Source organism: Macrobrachium rosenbergii, chromosome 56 (genome assembly GCF_040412425.1).
Source record: "Macrobrachium rosenbergii isolate ZJJX-2024 chromosome 56, ASM4041242v1, whole genome shotgun sequence".
Lineage (NCBI taxonomy): Eukaryota > Metazoa > Arthropoda > Malacostraca > Decapoda > Palaemonidae > Macrobrachium > Macrobrachium rosenbergii.
In genome coordinates, this window is record NC_089796.1 from 34,996,664 (window position 1) to 35,019,669 (window position 23,006).

The 23,006-nt window shown below is 38.5% G+C and overlaps 1 protein-coding gene across 17 annotated transcripts in view; it reads left to right on the forward strand.

The window, feature by feature from the left end:
- Positions 1-18,098, forward strand: part of LOC136836296 (dentin sialophosphoprotein-like) — a 377,513-nt gene extending 359,415 nt beyond the window's left edge. For all 17 annotated transcript variants that reach the window (XM_067100383.1, XM_067100385.1, XM_067100377.1 and 14 more), the window contains 3 exons: positions 8,733-9,213; positions 15,037-15,119; positions 15,384-18,098. In XM_067100383.1, coding sequence (XP_066956484.1) covers positions 8,733-9,213; positions 15,037-15,119; positions 15,384-17,321 — 2,502 coding nt within the window. In that variant the 3' untranslated portion in view covers positions 17,322-18,098. The remainder of the gene's footprint in view (positions 1-8,732; positions 9,214-15,036; positions 15,120-15,383) is intronic.
- Positions 18,099-23,006: the final 4,908 nt, after the last annotated feature.

Here is a 23,006-nt window from a genome sequence, read left to right on the forward strand (position 1 = left end):
AAATTTATCATGTTATGGGTGAAGTAACAACTGATAAGCTATAAACAGACTAGGAGGAAAAAGGGCATCACTCCAACAAATACTGTAATTGTTTCCCATGTTCTGTTTCACCTAGATAAGTCTCAACTGAACAAACAGATATCTCTAATCACTGCTGGTCAAAATGAAACACTGCTTTTAAAACTTTAAACAGACAAATTTATTTCTAAGTTGAAAAGTTATAAGCAGAGTTCACAATCTCAAAAAGGCTTACTATTACTTGACAACAGTGTAAGATTTAAGTATTTCTTAACCAAAATTAATTCACAAAACTTTAATTTGTCATGAAATCAATTTAATTAAGTGAAATTCAAACCATTAACTCTCACTCAAGTTTTAGATATAAATCTGAACATCTGCAATTAGCCCAAGTATTCACTAAAACATTAATAAATGGGAGTCAACACAGGTATTCACTGAAATCTCAATAATAAGTATGCACTGAAATCTCAGTAATGCAAATTAACACCAACAAAACTCTAATGCTATGTTCACACATTCACGTATCAAGGCATGAATGCCCACGCACGGCCACGAACGGGGCGGAGCCAGAAAGTATGTAAACACAATGCAAATACAACGTAAATGTACCATAAGTACTGTGTAAGTGCGGCAGCATGTGGCGCGACCGTTACAGACCACCCGGGCATGCGCCGGGGGTCACGAACCTTTCGACCTGCTCAAAACCCTGCATGGGTGACCAGGTCAGCTGTCAGGTAGCGTGGCCCGACCCACACAGCGTGGCGCCTGCCGCAGGTTGACCGCGCAGCCACCACGCCCTTACCTGGGGGTCCACGCTGCCCCAGGGCACTGCATGGCTGTCAGCATGGCATGGGAGTAGACACGGCAACGCTGCCGCATCGCCCGCAGCCGCAGAGATGTGGCAACACTTTGACCTGGGATAAAAGGGACAGGCGGCGCGCTTCCGGGTCAGTGCTTCTCCGGCCAGCATTCTTTTGCTTTCTCCGTCAGCTCCTCCATCTTTGTTGTCCACAGCAGCCAAGATGCCCAAAGGACCCATGCTGAAGAGGACCAGGAAAGGGGTCCTGAGAACTCCAGGAGCCCTGGCAGCTGGAGTTGCCCCCTACGCAAAGCTTTCTGAAGCTGATGGTCCCCGTTCAGGCAGCGATGCTGTGGTGCTGCAGCTTGAGGCCGACGAGCTCGTGACGGAGAGCGAGCTAGAGGAGGAGGAAGAGGACCTTGCCCTTGTCTACGAGAGCAACCCCACCGCCGCCACCGACGACAACGCCCACGAGGGGGATGCCGACAACGACACCGAAGGCACTCCTGAAGGAGATGGCCTAGATGGCCCTACAAGTCAGGGACGGAAGAAGAACCCGTCAGTGATCCTCTCGGAGGAAAACGAGAGGCTTGTTGGCGAGTGGCTGGAGACCGAAGCTGAGTTTATTTATAACAAGGGCCTCACAGTCTACAAGGACAAGGCCAAGGTGTGGAGGGCCTTCGAAGAGAAGGGCCAGTCACTTGTTCCTCCCGTGAGCGGCTGTGAACTGAGGACGTGGTTTATGTCCCTCAGGAGTCGCTTTGGGCGGCTCACGGCAGAGAAGAGTGGCCAAGGGACGGGCAGACGGCTGATGGACCGGGAGAAATGGATTCTCAACATTTTCCACTTCCTGAAGCCGCACACTGTGCGTCAAAGGAAGCCAAAGGTGTTGGGACTTCCGATGGTAAGTCTGTTTTAATGTGTTTCCATGCATAATTATTACTGAATATAATGTTATTACATAGTTTCCATGCATTCAATGTACATTTTATACCATTTTCTCATATATGTTCCTCCTCTTTTTACAGGCTGCCTGTGCTGCTGCCGCCCTCCCTGCCCAAGCTCTGGACCTGCCTGCTGCTCCTGTTTCTTCTCCTGCCCCAACACCGACGCCCTCGCCCTCTCTGGTTGCTGATCCAGTGAGCATCAAGGCTCAGAAAAACCAAGTTTCCAAGCTGTTCGACGATATGCTGACCAATGTGCAGCCAGCTCCTCGTAACCCCCGCGTCCTCTACTGGAGGAAGTTTTTTCAAGAGGTCGAGGACTAGTGCTCACAGGTGTCAGAGCAGCTGAGTCTGCAACTGAAAATGGAGGTGCTCGGTGCCATCCAGAGGTACATCCGTGCCACCAAAGAGGGCTCCACAGTGCCGTCGAGGGCCATGATGACCCACACTATGGCAGTGACAGCAGAGTGTCAGGCACCTGCAGTTCCTGCCAGCCTGTCAGCATCGCAGCAGTAGCGGGCACTCACTGCACAGCAGCTGGCGCTCCTGCAAGCACAGTTGGTGACATCGACACCAAAGGAACTAAGCAACCTGTCGATTGACACCATCTTTTTAAATAATTTACAAAATTAACTTGTTTATTGTATTTTCTTATGTATGTTTGTATTTTATATTAAATAAATATCTTTTGCAATATCATGTCTAGCTCTATCCTCTGCTCAAATATCACGTATTCAATGAAGTAGCTAAAATACAAGTATGCAAATAAAGAAGGCAAAATGAACCTGAATACACTAACATTTCAGTATACATTACTGACTTTGAAATAAGTTCAAAATACTTTATGTAACATATGTGCACAGAAGCAAAATGACAACAGACCAAATATTAGCAAGTCATATAAAACGTCACAAATATCGGGGAGAAGGTAGTTTCAAAAAGATAGAATTTTCATATCAGAATATCAACAATGTAAATGCTAAGAGCAGGTACTTTCAAGAACATAGAATTATCACATCAGAATAGAAACAATGTTAAGAGAAGGTACTTTCAAAAATGATAGAATTATCATATCAGAATAGAATCCATGTTAAGAAATTATTAAAAAGGGCAAAATAACTACATCTTTCTTTTATTTATATGTATGTTTGTTTCATATTGATTAAACATACATTTGCAATGTCATGTCCCGCTCTATCCTCTTCCCAATTACCAAGTATTGATGAGAGTAATATATCATGGATTTGAGCAATATCTCTTATTAAATCAACTAAAACAAACAGAAGTACACAAATACGCAGGGCAAAATAATCCTGAATTAATACATTATTGAATTTTAAATAAGTCCAAAATAAATGCGGGAACAGACATTTAAGTAACTACAACAATCAGGTATGCAGGAAAGTAACTAAATCATGTTCTCCTGCCAGTGCACGGAGCCTTCAGCCGATGAAAAATATTCCTTCAGCATGTTAACGCTGTTCCTTTGCATCCCTCGTTGCAGTGTTGCCAGTCACAGTTGGAAGGGCTGCTCCTAAGGACGAGTCACTCCTCCAGCTACCAGGGATGACAGCATGTGTGACTGGGTGCTCCTGATCTCCTTCTTGTCTTCGTGCATTTCTTCTTATGATCATATTGTGCAGAACACATGCGGACATCACTAATGGCTCTATATGGTCAGGCCTCAAGCATATTGCAGTGTGGAATACTCGGAATCTATTTGCCAGAATCCCAAAGGCGTTCTCCACCATCCTACTTAACCTGTAGTTGTAAATCCGTTCCTCCTTGCTAAGTCCTCTTTTGGGGTAGGGCTTCATAAGGTAATTCCTCAGGGGAAGGCATCATCACCAACTAGGAAGTAGGGCACAGGAGATCCATTAGGTTGACCTGGCAGGGCATCCGGTTGGGGAAGATGTGCTTCCTCTTGCAACAGCATTTCTGCCAGTCGGGTCTGGGCAAATACACCACCATTTGACTCTGACCCAATAGCACCCACGTTGACGTATAGGAACTTGTATGAAGCATCAGCAACTGCAAGTAATACCATGGAGTAGAACTTCTTGTAGTTGAAGTAATGCATACTGCCCTTGGGAGGGTTACAGAGCCTAATGTGTTTCCCATCTATAGCTCCAATTACGTGTGGGAAGTTCCACCATTCCTCAAAACCCCTTGCAACCTCCTGCCACGCTTCAGGTGTATGTGTCACCTGCAGTTCCTCATCCCCAAAGGCAGCAACAATGGCCCTGCAGGTCTCTGGTACGATGTGACTAATGGTGTTGTGGGCTACCCAGAACGAATATTGCAGACTCTTGTATGAATCACCTGTAGCGCCGAAGCGTAGGGTGATAGCAACACGTAGGCCTGGCTCAATGGGTTTCCTCCAGAATGTCACTTTCTTCTGAATGTAGGGTGTGACTCGTTCAACAGTTTCATTGAAGAGGTCCTTGTCAATCCGGGTAAACTTTCTGCACAGGTCTGGGGCTTCGGTTGACAACTCCTCCATCAGGTTATCATAATGACCTTGCTCCATCCTTTTCTGCAGGTACAGCCATGCCCACACGCTCCTTGGCCGCCTTTTTTTCTGCTCTGTGTGCTTTGCAGCAATTATTGCAATCTCCAGCAATAACATGACGTGCACATATTCAATGACATATGGCAACATTTCTCTTCTATCCCTACTTGCTATAGCTATAAGTTGACGCATTTCAGCTATGTTGTCCATGTTGCTTCAGCACGTTGGTAGTATGTCTTGACGCTGTGGTGTTACGGCATTGACTAGCCTGGGGTTACGTGCTCTGCCATGCACTACTTCTGCCTGCGCCGCCGCTTGTCGGTAAGCATCACGTCACCCTTACGCAGTGCGTACATTTGTGGCGCACTATAATACGCATGCATCACGCACATCGTCCCATGACACGTATCCAGTTAGGCAGGGCTTATTTTCTCGCGTATGCGTAAGTTTCACAAATTCCGGCTGTGCATGCGCATGCGTGACTTGATACGTGAATGTGTGAACTTAGCATAAGTAATCACCAACACAAAACTTTGGGTAACACTATGAAATTATACATACAGACACATAAGAATGAAATATGCAAAAAATGGAAATATACCAACAGCAATTTCACTAAGACAAAATATGATTATGAATTATACCGTTCTCTCAAAAGATTATCTTCACTTTTCAAAAAGGCTAAATTCACGTCTTTCTATAACTTTCTCAAAGATAACACTTTGGTTTTCAACATAATTACAATACAAGCAAATAAGCATATTACCTTACTCCTTTTGTAATATATAAACACAATGGTTGAAGAACACAAATATTTTTGAATTATACACAAAATATTACATTTCGTGGGAGAGCGTTACAAAACTTAGGAGAGCAACCAGTTATACCCTTCCATGTGAATTGAGAGAGAGAGAGAGAGCGACTTTCTGTGCCTTTAAAACCCCTTTACAGACTAACTGTGTTAGCTCACTAATCTTGCTTTTATCTTCAAGCCAAAGTTGCCAATTAGCCACTTCAAATTTTAGAATATCCTGAGCTCCTTCATATACATTCTAGAATACTGAATAATCAAAGAATGCACATAGGGAATATACAGAAAGAACACACACAGTGAATACACACAGAGAATTCTAAGGCCTGGGAAAAGGTATGGGCTTGTATCTGTATGATTGACATTTCCTGTTCTTAGTTAAATACCTGGGTAAACAGAAATAAATTTGTGAACAATCTGGCTAAAAAAGCCCTGTCAACATGTCAGACCTATCTCTCCTCCCTTATCCTCCTACTCAGATTATGGAATACATAATAAAGCATAGAGAAAAATAATAATTACAGAACAGACACACATGATAAACATGTAACAAGGACTGAGACTTGCCAGCGCTGAGACCTGTCATCTCGTCAAAGATAGGCAGAGTGGACCTTTCTTTGGATCCATGCAGCTGTGTATGCAGGATATGGTTATCTGATAATGTTTCCAGAATCTCTCTCTCTCTCTACAGAATTTAAACTTTAACTTCCACAAACACAGTGTATTATAAATACATGAATATGCATTGCAAAGTCACCTCAAAACATATGAAATACCTGAAAATTATATCAAAATACAGAACACAAGAGTCATCTGTAAGAAACAAAGACATCTCAAAATCATAGACATCAAATCAAAACATACACAATCTCATATAATATATATATATATATATATATATATATATATATATATATATATATATATATATATATATATATATATATATATATACTATATATATATATATATATATATATATATATATATATATATATATATATATATATATATATTATGTATATACAGTATATGCATATCTATATATACATATATATATATGATATATATATATATATATATATATATATATATATATATATATATATATATATATATATATTATGTATATATATGCATATCTACATATATAATATATATATAGTATATATACATATATAATATATATAGTATATATACATATATATGTATGTATATGTGTATATACATATATATATATATATATATATATATATATATATATATATATATATATATATATATACATGGTTTAAAACAATCACAGTAGATGCAGGTGACTTCAGTGTATAAGCGAATCCCACAGATGGTTAATTTTCAAAGTGTAATAAACAAAAGATAATTTGGGATCACGCGGTTACAAACTAAAACCATATACTTACAGAATCTTACTCATTCAAAATACAGAAACGTGCATAAAACTGAATACTAATTTTGTTGTTATATTTATCAATAACTTTTTCCATTATAAAGGCATCAAGTCCAAACAAACCAAGACTTAAATTTAGAGAACTTCAATTATTTGACTTGATAAAACACGATTCAGTGATATTCCTTTTAACTGTGTCGTTGCACGAGACTAAAAGATTTTGCTTCACTCCAGTTAATAGGATGATCTAAATTTCTCATATGTACGAATATATATATATATATATATATATATATATATATATATATATATATATATATATAATATATATATATATATATATATATATATATATATATATATATATATATATATATATATATATATATATATATTCATGATATTTGGCCAGTTCTCACAGAGTATTGGTGTTGTTTGTTTCGTTGTGAAAGTGATTTTCAAGTTTGTCCATAATATATTTTATCACACTTTTTACAAGGAATTTCATAGATGCAGTCAGAAACATCTTTAGGAGAATTTTTTATTACTAAACTTTTAACAATAAAATTACTGAAAACAACATTTATGTTGAAAAGCTTTAAAGTTCTAGGAATTTCTAAAAACCTTTCATCATACGGTAATCTGAGAATATCATTCTTACTAGATTCAGGTTTGTTATTAGTTAAATAAAATGTTTTCCTGGCTCTTTTTCATGCTACATCTACAAAGGTCCTTGGGTATTTAAGTTTCAAAACAATATCATAAATAGTTTTAATCTCGGCATCAATGAACTGCGGGCTACAAACGCGTAAAGCCCTTAAGAACATCCCAGAAAAGGCAGAGAATTTAACATTTTGATGGTAACTGGAATAAAATGAACAAAAGAGGCAATGTTAGTTGATTTTCTAAAGACTGAAAAGGTGAAATTTCTATCATGTCTATGGAAAGTTACATAAAAAAAATTCAAATTGCAATTTCTTTCTTCCTCTACGGTAAATTTTGCAGAAGGGACTAAATTATTTAGCTTAGTCAGAAATTCCTGGAGATTTTCGTGAATTGGCCAGATATAGAAAATATCATCCTCATACCTAAACCATATAACTTTTCGGGGCAAAATTCTTTTGTCTAAAAGAAATTCCATATAAACATTGCTAAGGACAGGAGATAATGGATTACCCATAGCCATGCCGAACTTTTTCACGAAAAATTCCCCATTAAAACAAAATTTACTATCTTTGATACATTATATAACCTTATAAAATTAGTGAGGTTTGCTACAGTTAAAGGATTATCACAACTTCTAATTCTTCCTCCAAAACTTCAAGTAAATCCTCTACAGGCACTTGCAAATAAAGAGGCGACATCAGAACTAACCATAGTAAAATCAAAATTCAAACTCAAACTATTCAGTTTGTTTATAAAGCGGAGACATCATTTTTTACATTCGTATTAGAAATGTTTCCTACCAAAAGTGTAAGAATTTTTACAAGCCATTTAGTTAAATTATACGAAACTGAGCCTACTGAACTAATAATTGGTCGAATAGGGTTATTGTTTTTGTGTCTTGACTAAACCGTGGGAAGGAGCACTGAGTGGTAAACTGTTTAATTAAATGGTCAGAGCCCTTTAAAATGGATTTAATATGTATGCTTAAATGAGAGTTCACTGTCTGTATAGGATCTGACCTCAGTTTCGTGTAAGTTTCACTACCATTCAATAATGCCATCATTTTATTTACATAGTCACTTTTATTCATTATTACCGCTGCATTAGACTTATGTGCCTTTGTTACTTGCAGTGTTTCGTCTTTGACAATTAACCATCTGGTATTCAGTTTTATACATGTTTTTGGATTTTGTATCGCTTAACTTTCGTAAGTCTTGTGGTTATAGGTCTATGGTTTTAGTTTGTGACCGCGTGATCCCGGAGTATCCTGGACTATTTTTTTGTTTATTACCCTTTGACAATTAACCATCTGGTATTCTTGTTCTTTTTGTTCACTTTGTAACCTTCTTTTCAACTGTGTCTCATTCTTGCCCCGACGATGCCCGAATAAACTTGAAAGCGCTTGTAGTACTGAAATTCTGCCTGTCATTTTCCTGTGGGATTCGCTGACATACATACATACATACATACATACATACATACATACATACATACATACATATATATAATATATAATTATATTACATACATACATATATAATAATAATAAACTATTATCTCTGATATTACAGATGAGCCAACGACTCCGAGATGCAAGTCAAGAGAGCGAGGAAAGGAACGAGGGCGAAAATAGAGAGAAGGAACAGAAAGAAAGTGACGGTAACAAAGAGAGCGTTAACGTAGAAGGGAGCAAAAGTAATGAAGGGTCGAGCAAACGTGACGATGAAGGGAGTGAAAGCAACGGTGAAAAGGGAGAAAGTGACGATGAAGGGAGGGAGAGCATCGGTGAAAAGGGAGAAAGTGACGACGAAGAGTCGGAAAGCTACGATGATGTTACAGAAGGTGATGATGAGAGAGAAAGTGACGATGAAGAGCCAGGAAACGACGATGCAAATAGAAAATCGGCCCAGGGTGAGAGAGAAAGCGATGAAGAGAGAGAAAATGACGACGCAGAGACAACTGCCGTTGCTGGGGAGGTCGAGGGAAGAACTCGTTCTCTCGATGGAGCCGGCAAGCTAGAATGTCGGGTACCTCATGCAGGACGCAGAATACGTAAGTAAACAAACAACCATTATTATTATTATTATTATTATTATTATTATTATTATTATTATTATTATTATTATATAAAATGAGTAGACATCCAAATAGATCAAACACACATGGAAAAAGGACACCGCGAAAATAACGAAAAAAATTAAGGTATACACATACAGTTTACACATACATTTATGAGTATATATATATATATATATATATATATATATATATATATATATATATATATATATATATATATATATATATATATATATATATATATATATATATATATATATATATATATGTGTGTGTGTGTTTGTATGTGTGTTTGAGTGTGTTTATGTGTGTGTATAATATTTTTATATATGGCTGCTACTCGTTGTCTGTTTAAAAAAAAAAAAAAAAGCAAGTCACTCAGACATTTTTAATTGAAATTGTTGAGAATCACGGTGAACCCGCTCTGGAGGAAACCTCCATAAAAACAAGCACTTCGTACACCTACGTAGGAGGCTCATCAGTAAAGCATCAGACATCCAAATAAACGCTGCGCAGTCCACCTATTCTCTCGTGCTTCCCGAGTATGAGAATCCTGCCTTTCCAAATCATCTCCAAACACTCTTTGACCTGCTGTCGTCTTTTTGCAACTCTACGTATATCCATGTTTCTGACCATTTTATTTCTTCCCGTGCCACATAATACTGCACAAACCTTTTATCTCTAGAAATGCAACCTTTTTTTATGACATTCACACTTTAGCACCCTCCACAGTGCCTCTTTATCTATCTAGCTATCTCTCTGTCTAATTGTGTAAAATGATCTGTGTGTATATATATATATATATATATATATATATATATATATATATATATATATATATATATATATATATATATATATATATATATATATTTATATATATATATATAAAGTGTGTTTGCATGTGCGTAATCAGTGAAGCAATTCATGAAAAGCGAGGCAGAAAACTTGTTTTCAACCAATTGCTCGGTGTTCCCTCCTTTTTAAAACTCCTCCCATGACTGTACCGTTTTAGGAACCATTGTAGAATAATGAAGTAGAATGCTATTACTATTGATTTTTTATTGTGTGTGGCCATATTATTTTGAATAGATGACTTACTCTTTCTGGTATCAGTTTCTAATATTCTGTGCAGCAAGAAATGGTACCGAAAAAGAAGATAATGAGCTTTTGGAGGGGTGTGAGTGGAGAGAGACATGAATGGAGTGCATTATCAAGATTTTATTGTGCATAGGATATTTGTGGAGATAAAATGTCTAGCGGCTAGAAAATGGACTGAGATGGTTTGACATGAAGTAAGAGCGGGAGAAGAACCTTTATTTAGAAAATTAGTAAATGGCTAAGAATCAGGATGGAGAATGGTAGGAACGTCAGGAATTATAAAGGGCCAAGGGAACAGATGGGTTCTTTAACTTCTTTTGACAGAAAGAACACAAGACAGAAGACAGTGGAGAGAAATCAATTCACATCCAATCTCGGAAAAGAAATTGCTGGTGTAAAATGTTCCTGGTAAGGGTGATGGTGATAGCAGTTACAAGGATAATGAATGTGAGGCAAAGAGTTCTGGAATGTAGAAGATGAGCCGGGCTGATCGTATGACCAAGTGGCACTCATGGTGCATACATATGTTCAAGAGTATATAATTACGGTCTGCTGTTCACATTCACTCATTCTGGTCATGGCCACAGTGATCTCCTAGTTTCTGCATTTTTTTTTTTTTTAATATTTTGGGATGGATTTTCTACGGAAACCCTTGAATTCTTAAGCAAATGAATGATGAAATTCTCCCTCTCAGGTAGGATTCAAATCCATGCCGATTCCAACATTGTGGTGAGTGCTCTCGTTTATTTGAATCTTTTCTTTCATGAGGTAACAATTATATATACTTTTTCATGCACATTCTCTCTCTCTCTCTCTCTCTCTCTCTCTCTCTCTCTCTCTCTCTCTCTCTCTCTCTCTCTCTCGTGAAATTTCAAGGATGTTTTCCATCATTGAGGTCTTTCATTTCCTTAAGCAAGGGATCCTCTAACCGCTGAACCACAGAAACTTTCCAGTCTTTGTCGTATTTGTTTTTCTCCCGCATTGTCGAAATGGACAGCCCGTATCGTCTGTTATTTATACTATATATATACTCGTACATTCATTTGCTTTGAAAGCCCACTACACGAAAACTTTCTTCACTTACACTAAGCGCTGCAAGCTGAAACAAAGTTGGAAGTATCTTGTAATTTGAAAGTCCTACCAGGGGCGTTCCTAGACATTTTGGGGCCCAGAGGGCACAGTCCCATTTGGGGCCCCTTTTATGGGGTGGAAGGCGAACGAAGCGAGCCAAAGCAGCTGGGGCGTTCGGGGGGAGCGACCGCTGTAAGCCCCCCGGGAAAATTTTTAGAATATGAGCAATTGTAGGATCATTTTAAAGGCACTTGTAAATGCAAATTTCAGAAATTTTATTTCTTAAATTTCGCATTTTGGGGCTCCCCTCACTTTGGGGCCCGGGGGCTGATTTCAAACAGCCCCCTACCCCCCGAGGAACGCCACTGAGTCCTACTCAGCCTTTGTCAATGGTGGGGCAGTTCATAGGTGCTAGAAGACAAGGCAAGCGTGACTTGTACCAAAAAGGGTTGTGGAACATTGCTTTAGCTTTACAATTGTGGCACTGTCTCGAATTGCAGTCATTCGTGATCATATCTCAAGGCTGCAATGGTGCCTTGAAAACCAAGTTCTTGAGCAGTTGTTTGTGACGGTTGTCCAGGTTTTGCTTCCATTTGTCAAGTTATTACTTACCGATTTCATCCTTATTGCGTTTTATTTCAGTGTTCTCCTTGCCCTTTATTTATTTATTTTATTTTTATAACTGGTGCATATTTTGGAACATGACAATAACAAACGAGTCAGTTCACCAATAGACAATTCCTCTCCAGTTCGAGGAAAATGGAACACGACTAAAATGTGTACTTACCGTCCGACCCTCTTGTTTGGTAGGCCGTCCTTCAGCAGTGCCTGTAGACGACGGATACAGATTCGTTGTGAAGAAAAAGTTTCAGCCACTGATCGGAATCAGCTTCGAAAAAAAGACCCGACCAAAACTTGCTCACATTTCAAAAATTTTTAAAAATTTCTAGTGACGCCTATCAGAAATCACGTTTGGAATTCTATTTCCGTTCTACTTTCAATCCAATTTAACAATGCAGAATCCGTTTTAACAAAATGAACACTTATAGTTGTTTGAGCACTAGGAAATATAACACGTGAGAAGAGCCCTTTTCATCCTGGGAGAAACCTGAGGGCTACTGGCTGTCCTGAATCTGTTCGCAGTATTCTCTCTCTCTCTCTCTCTCTCTCTCTCTCTCTCTCTCTCTCTCTCTCTCTCTGAACATAAAGCGTTCCTTAAGAGATATGTGATTACCCGTAAACAATACAAACGGTTGCACTACACATTTGCATACAATAACTCATTGTTGTAGCCTTTGCAGACTGGATATGACCTTAAAGTCGGCTTGTGTTTTTATTCATTAACATTTACTTTTCGAGTGATTACAAGGAGGCATTATGTTTATATTTATGCATGGATGTAGTAATTGTAGTGATGATGCATCTTTGTACGAGCACCATACATATGCTTTACAAAGAACGGCATAGACGTAGTTCCCCCTCCCCCCCCTCTCTCTCTCTCTCTCTCTCTCTCTCTCTCTCTCTCTCTCTCTGCTTCCGAACTGCATTGATATTTATTTATCACCTTGGATTAGCATTAGTCTTTCTTGGGGCATGAAACTGAAGGTCTGTCTCATCCATTTCTTTATGATTCATCCTTCACGACATCTATGAAGAACTCTGTAGGTCTTCCTCCTCTTCCTCCTAACACTTAGGAATTCCACGCTCTTTTCACCAACCTATATTTCTTCATTCTTTCCAAATGACTAAACCATAACGAAGCACTAGTCCGTCCTTTCACGTACACCAACCTTGTCACCATTGCATCTAGGTATCACTGCAGTACTTTGCTAACAATTCATCTCTGAGAGCTTCAACCCTTTTCTTCCATCATCATTCAAATTTTACTCTTTACTTCTATAAAAGTGACTGACTGAACAATCTGTATATTTATGCCAACCTTAGCTTCCATAACCATTTCAATTCTCCTCCAAATCTCTGACACATGCTTTGCTACCTTCCGTGATTCACCTGTCATACATTAATTCGTTGCATTTTCCTAAATGCTGACATTCATTGCTCTATCTTCTTGCATTCCTCAGTCTTGCTCACATTTACTCTCAACATCTTCCCTTTGCAAAGTCTCAAATTTTCTCACCAGTTTGTGTATGTTCTCGTCACTATCTCCAGTTAATACAGTTTCATGTCCAATCATCAGCCATTTCACACTCCATTACACCTCAGTACCTATCACATCGTATCGCCGTGAGGTCTAAATATGTTTTATAGGCATGTATGCCACATTCAGCTTTTTTCCACTCTTAGACTACTCCCACACCTGTTACTTAACGAGCAGTTGATCCGCACACCTTATTTGTACTTTGCTTCTTTACCCTTCTGTTATCTTTTTTTCCATATTACTAGGAACTTTGCCATAAGAGGTCAAAGAATGAAAAGACATTAGATATTGGTGGAATGACAAGTGAAATGCTGTCAGAATGGTGTGAAAGTGTGATTGAGTGGCTACAAGGGTGTGTAAGTTATGGCTGAAACACAGAAAAGTTCTTCCCTGGTATATTAAGTAGTGCTATATCTCCATAATTGCTACAGTCTTCTCTGTCACCTTCATCCTCACATTAGTCCTCTCACCTGTTCCTCTGGAACTTTTCTGTATTTCAGACACACCTGACACACCCTTGTAGCTACTCTGTCACACGTCACCACCATTCTGGCAGCATTTTACTTGTCCTTTCACCGATATCTCAGACTTGCACTTTGTTTGCTCTATTCAACCCTGCGTCGAATCTCTTCTATCTTCAAAATAAATCCAAGTTTCTACTCTTATCACGTAGCATCTCTTCATTTGCATATTTGAGAAGTTTTTTTTTTACCTCATACTCACCACTCTGTTTGAATGATTGACCTTCTTTTTTTTTCCTCTCACATTCTTCATGTAACTACTCTGTTTTCCTTGCTCGTTCAGTTGTTATCACTAAATGTTTCATTTACCCGTCCCACCAATTACCAATTTCATTCTCTCTTCCTGCTCTGTTCACCCACAAATACTCCCTGCTGAATGTGACTTCAGCCTGAAATTTTGCATACTCTTCATAAACTCTTTACTGAGTTTACACTTTTAACTGTATATCAGCTTTCATTCATTTCCATTCCACACGGTATTCTCACTTTTTTTCTTGTGAAAGCCATTTGTTTAAATGACACATACGGTCGCATTGTCGCTCTTTCCTTCGCCTCCAACTTAAATTTGTATCCACCTTAACCTTGCCTAGAACCAAATATTGATAAAATATACTGTACATCTAACCAAGCCTCTTCTTACCAGTACATCCACCAACTTGCTACTTCATTTACTCTTTTTTGTGTACTTTTTCGCTGTCATGTTCAGTCGCTTAACATAACGTCCAGTACTACTGGTGTCCAAGGAAGTTCCAGTGACTTTGGATGGCATTGTACTGTATCCCAAAGAAGTGGAATGCCTAAAATAGTGGAGTTCAGTATCTGTGTGGGTGTAATGCCGGAGAAGTCTGCAGTTATGGAAAGTAAATGAATATTACAGGAAATACTTTTATACATGTTAATTTCCAATACTTTTGGAAATATAAATGTCATTTTATCATGTTTCAGGGATGGGATTTGGTAACGTGGCCTCAGAACAAGTTCTGGAGATGAACCAGGGACCAAGATCTTTGCCTTCCTTTCCACCCGAAGTAAGATTGCAATCTCTTGAAGAAATAGTATGTAATGATGCAGTGAAACATTCCAGTAATGTGATAGTTACATAATGAGCGTTAATTCTGTGTCTTACTGATAAATCAAGGATTAACTCTATGATTTGTTAAACCTGTCTCACTTTAAGTGAGAAAGAAGTAGAGACATAAAGATAATAATTTAGTCGACACATGGCCCACATTTTACTTCCATTTATGATAGATTACTTTACACCCAATAACAGAAACTTTCAACATTCACAGGATGACGGAGGATCATTAAGGCAACATCACAAGAGAAGTTCAAGAAGTAGAAGACGTCATGACATATTCCCAGATGAATCTTACTTAGAGTACCAAAGCCTCAATTACTCATCTGCTTCTGGGTATAACAATAAATATCACCAGGGCGATGAGCAGTTCCAAACATTGTCACCTCAGTTACTAGTTGACGTTTTGATCAAGTGTCCTGACTATTGCTCCACCCTCTTATATTTTGTAGAAAAGTTTGACTTTCGCCCTTCCCATATAAGAAAGGTTGTATCTGAAAACAGTCATGTTTTTGTGTTGGACAAGGAGGCTATTATTCTTCAGCCAAAAATTGAACTGTGTACCAGCCACCTTAGTTTGAGTGGATGTAGTCTCCGATTAGAGTGTGATAATATTCATGTGTGTCCAAGATTTATTACAAGTCGTTGTTATGAAGAGAATTGTCTGTTTGGTCACAAGTTCAAGACAACCAATAATCTGAGAAAACTGAGGAATTATTATCTTGATCACTTGTCATCATCCAGTCTCAAACAATTTTTCCGATCATCTGCATCCACTGAAACCCACGGATTAATAGAAATTTGTAAAGATTATAACAAAGGTAAGTGTATGGAGAAAAACTGCCTGGCTCTTCATATCTGCAGTGATTACATAGCCAACCGATTGACCTGCACAAATCGCCAGTGTCAATTAAACCACAACCTATTGTCATCTGAGACCTGCTGGCTGCTAGGGAGGCATGGCATTGACACAAATGAAACACCAAGAGATATATTTGCAGTGCTTTTAGAAATTAATCCTACCCTTGGGGAAACAGAAAGGTCTAATACAGAGGTTTCAGGAACAAATGCCAGTCATCAAACCAGCAATGAAGTTTCTAGGCAAAATTTTGAATTTTTTACTGGAGGTCATTCTGCCAGGAGCTCTTCGCCATTACCAGCAGTTCCATTATCAGGCATGGAAGAGTCTGCAGAAAATAGCGGCAATATTGCAGTTTCTGTCAGTACTACAGCTCTCTCAGATACCAGTGTTCAAGATCATATCACTGCAATAATTAATGTTCTCCCTGACACCAATACTGAACCTGACAGTGTTTCACAGTCATCTGTTGTATGTAACTCAGATGTTAATGAAAGCTCGGGAATTGTTACTCAAGTGTCTAATAATTTAGTTTCCCGTGTTTCATGTACAAAAGAGCTAAAAGTAAACATTCCCAGTTTATGGTCACATAATTTAGAAGGAGATGTAAGAGTTGCTGAGATCTGTTATGATTCTGTTGTGGGCTCTTGCCCAAGAGAACAACATAGCTGTGCTAGACTCCATTCAACAAGACATTTTCACTGGCAGGTAAGTGAGGAAAACTACAGCTGGCTCAATCTTCAACCATTTCAGGTTATGTGCTTGGAACGGTCTTTTTGCAATCCAGCTTTAGACTCTGTATCCTTGCCACCACTGGATAAAAGTGAACTTGAACCATCAAAGGCCTTTCTTCTACTGTTAATGGGTGAAGATGTATGGACAGCTAATTTCCAAGGGATGGTTATGTTAAACTCAGATGAAACTCGCATACTTTACCTTCGCAGACTTTGCACAGAAATAATACCTGGCATAACTATCAACCCTAGCATATACCACTGGTTCATCTGTGATGACGATGGTGTGTGGACTGAGTATGGGGAAAACGAAGATGGTGAGGAGGATGGATACATTAACTCTGAGGTTCTTGAATATCAGTATATGATAAACCCCAATGCGTATGCACAGTTCACTCTGTCTGATGGTGAATACAATTTGGATTTCAGTACCATGACCCAGACCAGCTTAAGCACGCAAGAAGTGCATAATGTTAGAAGAAGACCAAAGCCTCATCTTCCTGAAAGGGCTCATTTATTTGATGTACTAGAGGGTAGTGATTCGGATGAAGAAGAATGATCAGTGAGATGAGGTGAACTGTTGACAGGAACTTTATTCCTTATTTTATGTACTGACCAATCTGATCTGTTTTTAATGAAACGTCTTGCAATGAATGGTCTTCATAATTACTAGCTCTCAACTGACCAGAGGAAACAAATTAATGAAAGTTTAATTTTTCAAGGTGTGGAAAGAAGTTTCACCTCGACATTTTAGCCCAACGTTTTGTGGTCAGTGCAAGTAATACTCTTGCTGCACCTTTTGCTTTTACAAGTCGCATCTTGAAGGACAAAGTACTATGCGATTAGAGCATTAACTGTAATTGTTTAATATGTATTACTAGATAAAGGCTAGATATAGTACTACAAAATAATGTAGCTGTTATTGCAAAAGATATTAGTAATGTTATTACAAATTATCATTATTATTATTCACTGCATGAAGGTACAAGAAAGTTATGCTGTCTCAAAAGGAGTTTTAGGCACGTGGAAATCCTCAAATCTTAGTGAATAAGAACCTGATTTTCCATGAATTTAAGCCACTAGGAAATCCTCATAACAGGGCAATTAAGAGCCTGATTTTCGAAGATTTTTTACAGGTAAATTCAACCTAGCTTTTTTCTGCTTTGAAATGGTATGTTAAGCAAAAAAAGATGTACATGACCATCTAAGGTTATCATAATATTCTATATTTTGTTAATACTGACTCTTTTAGGATGCTGTATAATTATGTAGCAGGGTTGCTTAGCAAATTTTATTTTCTTATTCTGATATAGTATTAAATATATTGCACTGGCTATTCGAATGTTTTGTTCCTACAACATTCACAACTAAATGAGGTTCAGAGTGAAGGAGATTGGTGAGAGTAAGGGCAGCCTAGGCTGCCTCACTAAAGGTACTTGTCACTCCTCCTAGAGGAAAAAGATCATTATCTTTATCATTGTCATTTTTTGCTTGGAATCCCTTCAGTTATAAGGACAACAGATCTTCAAAAGCAATTCTTTGTAATTCGTACAGATAATCCTACAAAGATATTAGTGATGGAGTTTTGTTTTTTTGCTATAGGTATTGCAGTGTAGTGTTGCGAGCTATTCAGTCTTGATGCAGAACAATCTACATTTGCGCTTTGGATTGCACTACTGTGATTTGCTGGTACTTGGGCATTGTACAGAAAACGTGTTAACTGGGGATTATCTTTAATAAAGAACTTTCAGTCTTTATTTTCGTAAAGCTATGTTGAAGATTACAGTCCCTGCTATTTAGGGAGGTCTCAGTAAAAAAATATTCACGAAACATTTTTCCATTCCACCCAAGACGTCAACAAGTTTAATTTTATAACACGCGAGGTACAGTTTCCTTCAAAGAAATTACATAGCTAATTACTATAAGTAAATGGCTGTTAAATATCTCTACGATGCAAAGAGCGAGTTTCTTAACTGCCAGTACCTTAGGAATTTCTGTGGTTTGACTGCTATATTTATGTATATTGTCATAAACGGGGTCCTTAGGGAGACAGAATTTTGGACAAGTTATTATTAGGGACTACCTTCAGTGCCAAAGGGAGTCCCCGATTATAAACAAAAGGAATACTACTGGAACTTACCTTAGAATTTTCCTTGATTTACCTAAATAATGAAGGTTGCCAATTTGGAATTAGAATTCTTTTACAATTAAAAGGGGTTTATTTACAGAATATGGGGCAAGTATGTGAGACCAAAAATTTAACAATTTACAAACACATAAATCACATATGATAGATCATAAATGCAGTAATTTAAAGACCCGCAATGCAAATATGAGGGACCACAGATGCAACGATTCCTATTAAAACCATTAACTCTGATATGCCCAAAATGCGTCAATTCACATGCAACAATGCACTGAAAGGGGTAAACTCCAGGATAATGGAATAGTTCCGCAAGATGATTTCTGAGTTGGTAACGGATTCTTGCAATCAGGCTGTGACCAGGAGTAGTTGCGAAATTGGGATGGCAGTCAGTAAAGGATATCTTAGCATAGATTTGCGAACTGGGCAGGCTATGCAGTCTCCTGGAATAGAATCCCGGAGTTAGTACAAGCACGTGGGGGCAAATGAAATCTCCTTTGTTACTAAACAAAGCACAATGAATAATCTTACCTTCTAAATCTTATTTATCCCAATTTAACACTTCAAAGGGAGAACTTAATTGCAGGTTATGAGGTTACTGAACAAATGCACTTTAAAGGATGAATGGGGATGGCACGGCTGACACACAAATGGGGACGCCGATATTATGATCTCGCCTCTCGAGATCTACAGGTTCTTTACTGAAACAAGCAGTTGGGCTGAAATGACTGACGAGAGGTGACAAACAAAGGAAGGAGGAGCAGAACAAAACCAAAAAGTTACCTTAAAATTAATTTATTTACAATATAGTTATATATATAATAATGTACAGTTGAGTCAAGGTTCAATTTAAAAACAAAATGAACATTACTACAAATGAATTGAGCTCTTAACAGCAGCAAAAGTAAAATAATCAAATTACCAAATAAACATCCTAAGTAAGCATTAACAGTACAAACGTTACACGTCAGGGAGTCCACAAAAATAACTCAAAACATTAAATCTGAAAGCAGCAAGTCCAAATAAATTACTTGAATAACAACACTAATGAGGAAAGGTTAAACACAAAATAGAATCAGTACGTAAATGATCAAACAACTCGAACATCACAGTTAAATGGAGTCAGTAAAAATATGCATGCAAAAATTTTACACAAGCAAAATAATGAACTATTCAAAAATATAAACAATACCCAGGCAGCAGAACTAATTACATAAAGTGGCAGCTCAAAGGATCACTGCAGGACAAATCCAACAGAGCCGAAACGACAACCATCTCGTCCTCAAGCACAGTGCTGACGTCCTCCTCCAGTACCGACGACCACGACAGAGCAGACACGGCAACCATCTCGTCCTCCAAGAAACGTACTGACGTCCTCCTCCAGTTACGACGACCATGACAGAGCCGACACGGCAACCATCTCGTCCTCCAAGAAACGTACTGACGTCCTCCTCCAGTTACGACGACCATGACAGAGCCGACACAGCAACCATCTCGTCCTCAAGAAACTCTCCGCTGCTAGGACCTGACTCGCAGGTACGAATACCTGCAGCTGCTACCCCAACTGACTCGCTGCTACCCTGGACCCGATTCGTTGCTGCTACGAACCTGACTTGTTGCTGTTACGAACCTGACTGGCGAAGTCTGACGCCATTCACCAGACGACAGCTCGCCAGCAAGAAAAACAAAAAAAAAACAAAAGGAGGCAACAACCCACTAAGGGAACAATCGACAAACGATTGTTCCTAACAGTTACTAAGCAAAGCACAATGAATAATCTTACCTTCTAAATCTTATCTATCCCAATTTAACACTTCAAAGGGAGAACTTAATTGCAGGTTATGAGGTTACTGAACAAACGCACTTTAAAGGATGAATGGGGATGGCACGGCTGACACACAAATGGGGGCGCCTGAGTAGAAATGAGAAAGTAAAACTCGTGAAAAGGCAATAAGAAAGGATTAAATATTATAAACTGAAAAGAGGGAAAAGGTGGCTACTGGCACAGACTAACCCTCAGACTTTATCTTAGACGTATATTTGAGCCCTGAATATAGCGTCAGTGGCCATTCGAGTTGAGTAAGCGGACCAGCTACCGGAAGACGTGGAACAGACGTCTGTTATGGAGCCTGGCTGGGAAGTCTCTACCCTTGTTTTCAAAATCGACATGGGCTTGGTGTGTTTTCGCACATCCTGGTGTACCTGAAAGGAAAGTCTGGCGCCAGTCAGGAAATCAAGGGAAAAATGGTCATATAGATTAGGTGTTTAAAGCTTAAGATCCTAGCTTCCCCTTTGCGTGGCTTGCACCCTATAATACCTATAACCTCTCTGATTTGAACTCACAAACACTACCCTACAGAAGGGGAGAAATCTAGGTGTGTTCTTGTAGTAGGGGGGGTGTTGAAGGTGGGGGGCTATTGTTTAGCAGGCCTGGGCATTCCGGCCAGGAGAATGGAATGTAGGGGACTCCTTCTTAGTTCAGAAAATGGGCGCTAACCTTGGATTTTCGCCGATTTCTCGGCCTTCAATTCAACTGAAAGGTGGTTTATTCCTTGAATAATTTAGTTCCTAGCTGCCTAATGAGGGAGGAATGTAAATTTTGACAATATATATATATATATATATATATATATATATATATATATATATATATATATATATATATATATATATATATATTATATTTGTGTGTATGTATGTATGTATGTAGGTATATATGTATGTATGTATGTATGTATGAAAAGCCCATAGGTCACAAGTACGAGTATGTTATGAATTACAATACACAGTAATGTTTAATTAACAAGTGTGGAGGAAAACTGTTATCTGACGCATTTCCTAATTAAGTTAAGTTGTAACATCAGGTTTCTCAAGACGTGGGAACTTGTTACATGACTTTGTGAGTACGTTCACTGGAAATGTCCAGGTTCAGGTGGAAACGTGTATGCGTGTTTCTTTTGGGAGGAGTCCCAGGGTGTGAAGGGATTAGTTATGGGAAAAAGGATCACTGGAAGACCAACATTGAACATTATTAAAAGTCTTCAGTGAAGACTTTGTGGTTCGAGATTTATCGATTAAGACTGTGAACATTGCTGTTTGATGTTTCGCTGAGAAAGAGGTTGAAGATGTACTCATTGGAAAAGTACTGGACTTTGATTTATTTTGACCTGTTGCGAGGTACAGTGTAAAAACATTAAATAGTAAAATGTGAGAGACTGTAATATGATTGATCTTTTGGGAACTTTAATATTCCATTTTATTTCATCTCTTATTTCTTGCAATCTAGTTATGTTAGATTTTGTTAAATAAATTATATTAGGTAAAGCTTGTTTTGCTGTAGACCTCAGAGAGAGAGAATGCAGAGTGAGTAAATACAGACATGCACTACCAGTAGCCTTTTGATGTGGTCACTATCAATGCTACCAATAGATGGGACGTCTCGACTTTGTAGTAACAGGTAAGCAATGAAATTTCCTCTCGACTGGGCAATAGTATTTGGTAGCAGCTGACTAGGGACCTCTGAAAGCCTCTGAAGGGGCTGGTGACATGGAAATTAGGCCATGTAGGACATAACAGGGCTTGTTCCAATAATCTTTGAGGCGTTAGGGTGGTAGCAATGTTTGTTGACTTAGCCGTTTTTCCGTCCGCTTGGGAAGAGACGCGATGAGTTACTAATGGTCTCATGTGATAAGTGGGTGTGTTTGTGGGTCGTAAGCTGTGCGTGGAGTGTGTTTTTTATCAGATTGAGAACTGTTTCTAGGTACTTTTGCAGCGAAGGTTATTGAAGACAGAGAGGGATATTGTTACGTAAGAGTTTTCTTTGTGTTGGCTGTAGTGAGGAATTATAGGGAACCAAGCCGGTTCAAGGGTGATCGAGTGTTTTTTTTTTTTACTGCATGTGCATGTTAGTCAGGTTAACTACATATTTTGGCTTCCATCACTGTGAGAAGGAGTTACATGAGTGTTGGTATGGTTTTTTTTTTTGTTGTTGTTAGTTATTTGTAATGGGGGCTAATTAAGGGAGAGTTCTGCTCCTTTGTGACTGGATCAGCAATACAGTCGATGATGATCTGTTGACGTCATTGAGAGCGTTTTGATGCA